Source organism: Porites lutea, chromosome 2 (assembly GCF_958299795.1).
Source record: "Porites lutea chromosome 2, jaPorLute2.1, whole genome shotgun sequence".
NCBI classification, from domain to species: Eukaryota; Metazoa; Cnidaria; class Anthozoa; order Scleractinia; family Poritidae; genus Porites; species Porites lutea.
Genome location: NC_133202.1, coordinates 8,494,279 through 8,502,920, shown reverse-complemented (window position 1 = coordinate 8,502,920; position 8,642 = coordinate 8,494,279). Strand labels below are relative to the sequence as shown.

Sequence of the window (8,642 nt, the reverse complement as noted above, 5' to 3'; positions counted from 1 at the left end):
CGGTTGAATTTTCGCGTCTGAGGTCAGTTCGAAATCAACATTTTAAAAGTGCTGCTCATGAACAAGACTTATTTCATATGCATTTTGAAAAAATTATCTTGAGCCTGCGATCATTGGAAAAGTATCAACTTGTCAGCGGATACCTTCAAAAACACTCGAACTCAGTGGGTCGATACCTGAGCCCGCGATACGGTCAGGAGATACTGGTCAGCAGAAACACTATTTTGACAGCTGTCAATTAAGCAAAACATGGATGTACAATATCAGGTCGCAGGTTTCCAAACTAGCTAGAAAGTGTGATATTAAACATTGGTATGGCTGTGGTGCGGACGGACGGAAGGTCGGGTGGTCGGTGTACGGTCACGTGATTGCCTAATTTTCTAGGATGGATAGATTTTCTAAGCTATGGGGCTTCGAATTGAGCCCATGATCAAATTAAAATATCAGCGCAAAACTTTAAACACTACGTTACCTCAATGGCTAGAAATATGAGCCCGCGATACACTCAGGTGATGATGGTCAGCGTATACTCTAGTTTGACAGCTGTCAATAACCTTCATTAGAATGGCGAATATTCGAATTAACAGACTACGGAGTGTGAGTAAGACATATCCGTCCGGCATGTAGTGGAAAATGCCAGATCGTGTACCTGAGCGAACCTGAGCCCACGTTATTAGTTTTCTGATAGTGGTCTGCACATGTCCCATTTTGACAGCTGTCAATTGACCTTAATTTGGCTTGCCAATATAACTTTAAACGGTTGTCAGCCAACTGACAGCCTTGCCCGGCGTCGTTTCGTTTTTATGTTAAATTGGTAAGTGTGACATATTATATCAACTTATATGGAGGGGCAAAACGACTGGTCTTTCATCTGCGCCCGCGAGATGGCCATGTGATAATTGTCAGCGGATGTCTGATTTTGACACCTGTCGATCTAATCGTAGTCATACGGATGGTATACATAACTAAGAGGCTAGTCAAGTTGTGCAAGATCTATTGTGACATTTGACATCGGCTTACATGAAGTGTGTGTACGGGTGGGCGTACGCTACGTCATAACCAAATTTTCTCGGATGGATAGTTTACCAAATTTTCTTACCGATGGTGCTCCGCTGCGCGCGCGCGAGAGCTCCGCTATAAAGAGTGCTTAACACACTAGATAAGCTGAGATAAGATAGGAACCTTTATTTAAGTGTTAGAGTATTTAGCCCAAAGGGACTAACTGAGGACATTAACTATTAAAAGAAAATGCTAAAAATGAGTATTTACAATAACATATATACCCTCAATAAAATGTAATGGAAAGTAGACAACCACAATACTGCGATACTTAAACTGTTGTCTATTCACTTCAGAGTTTATAACAGTTTCTATTATCAGAAATATACCCCGAAAAGATCAGTTTTCTAATTTTGTTCCGAAAACTGACTAAGCTAGCTAGAAGCTTCTCGTAGGAGTCTTTGTTGAGTTTAGACCACAAGAAGGGACCTATATATCTGATCGAACCTTACTTGACTTTAAACATCAGTATTACGATGTCTTGAAGTCTGTTATACAACGTGGGAAGGTTAGCCCTCTCTAAGATTTCTTCATACGTATCCGAGCGGGATCTATATATGGCTCGACTCAATGCCAGTTTTTGTATTCGTTCCACCTTTCTTTTGTATGACGACTTACAAAAATGCCATATTAGGTGGCAATATGTAAGGTGGGGCAAAATAAAAGCTTCATACAGCAACAGCTTAGCCTTAGATGGTATTAATTGTCTTAAACGAGATAGTATCCCGACTTTTTGGCTAGTCTTATTACACAGCTCACTTATATGCTTCTTTTAATCAAGGTCGTCGTCGATGTGGACTCCTAGTAGTTTAATGTCCTCTGATTTGTCAATGGGTAGGCCATCCAGGCTTAGCACTGTATCACTCGTATCTCCATCAATTTTTCTTGGGTTGATATTTAGGAGCTGAAATTTCTCTGGGTTAGCTGATAAAAGGTTAATTGAATACCATATCAGAGCTTGCTTGCTGCTTGTTTTCAGTTGCTGTCTAACTATTTCGTGATTTGTTCCCTTCACATGCAATTGATGGTCATCCGCGTACATGGTTATGTTTCCATTCTCGACATGCAACGGTAAATCATTCTGGAACATGTTCCAGAGTAAGGGCCCAAAGGACGATCCTTTCAGACTTCCACGTTTCATAGTTTTCCAAATGCTTGTAATTTCACCCATTTTTACCCAGTTTCGTCTGTTTTCGAAAACAGATCCCATCAAATCGAGAGATCCACTTCCAAAGCCATAAGCCTCCAACTTCTTTATTTTCAGAGAGTGACTCAAACAGTCGAAGGCCTAATACTCATATCAGTAGATAGAACATAAACGGGTTATTTTGAGTCGACAGCCTATTTCCAGTTCTCTATCAGTCCACGAAACGTCGTCTCACAGCTATGTGACTTTCTGTACGCTGTCATTTTCGAGTACAGGAAGACAAAACATACAAGGTAAAGAAGTCTAGTGTATTTAATGACTAAGGCAGGTACAGATTGAGAAGTTTAAAGTATTTTTCCATGTTAGTCACAAGAATGGCTGGTGGGCGAACTGCAATCCAGCGTTTTTATTTTTCGGTATTCAGTGCAGCGTTAGGTACTCCTTCATTAATTTGTCCAGGCAAAACTCTGGTTGCCGTTACATTACTAAAGGAGAAATTCATCACCTGCGACCTGACGCTTTCGATGGTGTTTTGCTGGGATTGGAAAAAGAGAATGTAGATTCTAGGACCGAACATGCATCCCAACATACCAAACGAAGTTACTAAAGTCGTAGTACAAGATACAATTGTCACGTACCAGCTCTCAAAAGCAAACAGCACAGGGTAATATACCAGCGATGACAACAGTAGCATGTACATAGAGAATCCTATGTATTTTGTCTCGTTAAAGTTTTCGGGAATTCCTCTTGCTTTGAAAGCGTAATACGTACACAGGAAAGCCACAATGAGCGTGTAAGCACAGACTGCGATGAACAGTGCAAGGCCGACGTTGGTGTTAAATGGTTTGCACACAAGAAAGATGTACTCATCTACGCGGATGACTTTATTACGCCTCGGGGGGTCAAGAAAGATCCACAGGGCCAATAAGCAAAGGAAAGCTAAATTCATACCTGAAAGAAAGATACCCTGCCTTGTTAGGGTTTTGTAACACGGTGTAAACAACTGCGCCACTTTATCGACCTCAAAAACGCTTGCTATTCGCATAGTTTTCAAAAAGAGCACTGTGATACAAAGATTGAGACCAAAATAGCGCCAGAAAAATGTTGCAGTGCAAAGTGAATGGCTGGGCTCAGAAAGTTCGAGGACGGCTAAAATAAAGAGAACTGAGATACCAAATAGCAACAGAAAAGAGATCTCTCTGTTAGAGGCCTTAACGACTGGGGTGTTGAAAAACTTGATGTAGGTGCCTCCTACGAAAAATATGACAATGAAACCGAGGGAAGCCACCACTGTTATGGTGATTCCATAGACATTTAAACGCGTGATGTTGATGAATGGTAGCTTTTCACACCTACTGCGCCCCTCGTTTGACTTTGTCTCTGGGTCACACTTAGTGCAGCTAATAGATCCGACTTTGGTACTGACAGTTCCCAGTGGACACTTAATACAATCCCAGCAACATGGCTCGGTTTTCTCCCTTCTGGTACCAGGTAAACATTCTGATGAACAGAAGGATAACGGGGTGAAGGGAGTTCTCCATCGTAGCCTGGACAAATCTACTTTGAGTTTGGGCGTGTTGTTTTTGTTCCAAGAACCAACCAGAACATTGTTGCCGGCTGCGTCTATGGTTGAGTCAAGCTGAATGTTTATGATGTCGTATGAAGCTGTTAAAGGATCTCCAAATTTGTCAAATCGCACCTTGCCAGTCAAACCGTCAAAACTGATATTTCTGAGGTATTTTTCCAGATCACGTCCCTTGACAGTCGGCTTGACTGGAGGACACTTTCCTCTTTTACCAGCGCCATGTATATTAAGAGGACAGCGGTAAATGTTATCTAGGGCGTGTGCAATAGCATAAACAGCGTCAATTATGTAAGAAACGAAGGAGCCGCGTATCTTTTGTAGCGCATGGTGTAACGTCAGATTTGTTTCGCAAAGTGAGACCCCAGACTGTTCATTGGAGTTTGTGGCTGAACAGTTGAAATGTGATCTCCAGAACTCTTCCCACCAGTGTGCGCCTCTTTCAATGCTTTTTGCAGGGGTGATCGTCTTGAGGTGATCTTCAAATTCCAGAACGGAATATTCATGCGGCTTTATTCCCAAGGAGCCGTTTAGTATTGTGAGGTCAGTGTCAAGAAAAGTTCCCGGCGCTGTCAGTGCGTCGCAAAGTATCCAAGTCTTTTCTACATTTTGCGCAGTTGCTTCTGCAAAAAATGCTCTTCCGTGATTACCAGAAAGCCAAAGTATAATTACTGCGACTTTAGACCTTTTAATCTTGAGAACTGTTTGCTTGGTTTTATTCCAATAGCCTAGCCGTGGAATATGCTCAGAAAAAGCAATGCAAAATGTCTTACGGTTGTATGATTCTTTTTCCAGGGCCGAAATACCGTTCTGTCCATAAGAATCATCCAACCCGACAGCCGCCACGTATGTCCAGTTAAAGAGCTCTATGATGTCTGCCATGACCTTTGCCTGCCAGTTGTCTGGTGGAACTGTTCTGAAAAAGTCTTTGTACATTTGTGAACTCAACTCATCGCTTGTTACACTGGGGCTGATGGCGGGAATGTCAGAAACCTGAAGAAGACTTCCTACTAGCACTGCGCTGCCGGACTCGGTAGGGCCAACTAACGCTGAGATGGTCTTGGTTTTGGGTTCCTTGAAATACCTTGTGGGGGAGGTACTGATGTTTTGGTTAGTCATATGTACTGGATCGCCATCACACATGAAGTCATAGGCTATTTTCATGGCTCGAGCTTTGCTCCAACAGTAGTCTCTTAAATCGTAGCCGATTGTCACGTTCGGTAAAATGGTGGAGTTCTTGTTAATTTTCTCAATAGCGAAGATCGTAGCCTCTGCGTATCCCAGCCCTATGGTAAAAAGCTCAGTACATTGATCATCAGTGCCAGAATAGTGGATGTTGAGAAGACCACCAACTATAACGTCGCCATCTTTATTAATTCTATATCCGTCGTTTGAGGATGTTTGTGGAAGAAATAGCAGTATAAAGAGAGGCGGTCTTAAGATGCCTGAAAGAATTATGTTTTTCCTCCACTTCATCGGCCTTGTGTGGTTTGCACTAAAACAAATTAAAGGAATATAGATTTAACCTTGCGAACAGTTTCAAGAAAAAGATGCGTTCAGAAAGAAGAACGGCTTTCTCAACAAGAGTCAAATATTTATTGCGCAAACTTGTTTTTGTAACTTGCTTAAAAGTTCCCGATATCGTTTCCCCAAATTATTGTAAATCTGGCGTATACCAAAAAACCTTCACATATTTTTAGCAGTCAAAGTAACCTTTTTAATCTTTTAACTCGGAGTTATTCAAAGGGTATCTGCGATTTATAGAGGTCTTTATAGTATTGGTTGCCATGTGCAAATGAGTTACTTACTTTCTTTGTGGGCACTGTTACATTTATGTCAACGGTAAGGCAAAAGGAGGATGATGCAGTCTTCCTACGATGCATTTCGCCGTGATATATTATCGAATTGGTTGTGACGTCATCACTTTAAAGATGGATGCATTGAGTAAACGACTCGATCAAGCTCCCGTCTTTGGGGAAGATACAGACGTGATTTATTTGCACTCTTGCGATTTGAATACCCAGTTCGACTTTACAGTACCTTCTTTGCAGTTTTTACGGCTGAATGTGGTCTTGCGGCCAATTTATTTTTGTCGTCAGTTCTTTGGTGGAGAGGCGTTAGTAAGCTTAAGCTTATTTGTTATCAGCTAACAGGCGAATTTTGGATAGACTCGACGGCGTGAGATTTTTATTCATTGTACAGGTTATTGAGAAAGTTCAAAAGAAATCTCGGTTTTCTTTTTCTAGGCAAATGAAAGCTTTTCATTATGAAATTGTTCTTCGAGGCATTCAACCTTCTTTAATTTCTTCACGGCGGAGCGCTAGGCCTGTTTTGAATGCAACCAAGGCGGCAACGTTTTGGAGCATTTTGAGGTGCATGTTTACTCTATGGTCAAGGAAATTTCGTTTTTAAAAGGAAATTTATGTATTTATAAATGTTTCATAGACGTTTAATTCATTTTGGTATCGGTGTTTAAAGAAAAATTACGAAATGTACTCCGATTGGAGATGGCGTGATTTTGTGTTGAATTTTGCCGTGTGCTCAGCCGATTTTTACTTGCGTAAACGGATCCACGATCTAGTTAGTATTACGCAGTTGCTTTTAAGGATTAACTACTGGATTTTTTTCAATAAACATTTACATAAATAATTTTTCTGTCTATTGTTTTGTGTTTGCTCATTCAAAACATTGGCTCAGAGACCCCCAAACGCGATGGTGAGACCAAGTTGACTTTTTTATGCTACTCACATTACACGCATCACTTCTGCGAGAGATGATTTTTTTTGAATTTTTGGGCACTTTTCGATACGCAGCTAATGGATTTTATTTAAAAATATGTTTTACTTATTACTCTAGTTTTATAAAGAGATAATTCTTTAAACCTAGTTTATGAATATTTTCACTCTACGTACGTTTACTCATGTTTACTTCACAGGTGGGTCTTCGAGAAGTCGGGAAGTCGTCTGCCTTTAAATTATATATATCCCTTCCTCTCTTCAAAAATTATTATGGTTTCACAGAACCTCGACAATTGTAGTAGGAAAGTAACACATTTCTTGAAGTACCCGACCGTGACAGTAAAGATAATACCTTCATCAACAAAATTCAGCTCTCTTTTCATGAAAATAAGACATTTAATTACTATACATTAATAACTTGGAAAAGTCGCTCAGTATATCAGTTCGGTGCCAATCAAAAGGAATGACACGCTACAAACTCACTTCTAGACGTCAAACAAGTTCTTTTTAAAGATCGAAAACTCATCTCTGACGATCACAATGCATTCAAAATGGCCAAGTTACACGCGAAAAACCGCGAAAAATTGCCGCATGGAATCATGGGAAGTCTGCATAATCCTCCTTTGGTAAGGCACTGAATGAATAATTAAAAAAAGCATCGCTCTAGACATTCCTACATGATAAAACTCATCAGGATTCTTAGACCTTACATCGCTGGACAGCAGAAAACATCCCAGATTTTTGTGAACGAATAGAATTTTTAAGAGCAGCCGTCTAAATGACAGTGAACTCGGATATCGGCTGCAGTTACATAAGTGAGCAATGGAGGAATGACTATTTCTTTGGGGGCGTACAGAGTACAGCTTGTTATGACATTGTCTGAACTCTTACGCCGGCTGGTTTTGCACAACAAGAGCGGCACGGAAGCTACAGTATTCTAATGTATGGATTGTCTTTTATAATTTGTATATACTGTTCCAGCTGATAAGTTCCGGTGAAATTGTATTTCTAGTAGTTGAGTAAAATAATGTCGATTCACAGTCTGGGTATATCCACGTCTAAGCGTATTTGTTGGGGGATTTTCGCATAAAGGTTTAACGTTTGGCTTTCATTACAGAAACGCGCCCATTGAAAAACGTCGCCCGTGAAAAGTGGGGTACCCATTAGGCTTTGCGAGCAAAAACGAAGTTTCAAAGACTACCGTCGTTTTCGGTCTCTTATGAACTTTATAGCGGTTAACTATTCTCACACTTCCAAGAGACAATGCAGAAACAATAGAAGTAGGTTGCCATTGTTTTAAGTGTTGGAATGTCTTTGTCAGTGCTTCAAGTTTATGCAAAGAGAAGCATTTTTCTTCCTCGTGCACTAACATAAAACCCTCGCGAATCCGGTAGTCTCGTGCGAATCGTTTTGATGGCAAAAAAGTTCAAGCTAATCAGAAACCAAATTATTCTTCACTTAAAAACTCATCTTCACGAAAATCACTCGATAAGATTGAATAAAAATGTTTGCAGCGTTTATAAATATTATTATCAGAAGCGGTATTGTAGTTGTTTTCAACAGACGGATTAGATCGCTGTTTAGGTTTGGCCGTTAAATATGTAGTTATAGCGTTCTTAAAGAAAGTATCGCTCTTAATTTTGCCTTATACTTTGCTAAAATCAATATCTTAAATGAAGAATGTAAGTGAGAGCGCTTTTTCGTCGAATTTGCCCGTAAATTTTAAGGTTTATAATATTATCCAAAACCCGTGACAAAATGTAAACAAACTATTAACGCATCGGTTGCGCTCATATTTCATCGATCGATTCGAACACCAAGAATTTTGTAAAAGGTAAAAATTCATTTTAAGTCAGTGCATTGAATTATTTACGGCAAAATCAACAACAATCATCAAGGATTTTTCAATTTTGAAGCGTTTAACAGCAAAAAGTCACATGCTAATTTGGAGTAAATTTAGACAGTTTTTAAACAGACTGAGCTATTGTTAGTCGTGTAAAGTTCTATTCTTCATCAAAGAATAGGCAAATGTTGCGGATGTCTGAGCAGGAACAATAACCAGGAAAGGGATATACCCAGGAGATTTCTTGATTGACACTAAATTAACGTCATTTTT

At 40.0% G+C, this 8,642-nt stretch overlaps 1 protein-coding gene across 1 annotated transcript; it reads right to left on the bottom strand.

The window, feature by feature from the left end:
- Nucleotides 1-2,429: 2,429 nt before the first annotated feature.
- Nucleotides 2,430-5,264, bottom strand: LOC140925566 (extracellular calcium-sensing receptor-like). The gene has a single exon (XM_073375498.1). It carries the CDS (start codon nucleotides 5,262-5,264, stop codon nucleotides 2,613-2,615), a length of 2,652 nt encoding a protein of 883 aa, XP_073231599.1. The 3' UTR covers nucleotides 2,430-2,612.
- Nucleotides 5,265-8,642: the final 3,378 nt, after the last annotated feature.

Coding starts and splice junctions, on each gene's coding strand:
- LOC140925566 (XM_073375498.1), bottom strand. CDS start 5,264: ATGAAGTGGAGGAAAAACATAATTCTTTCAGGCATCTTAAGACCGCCT.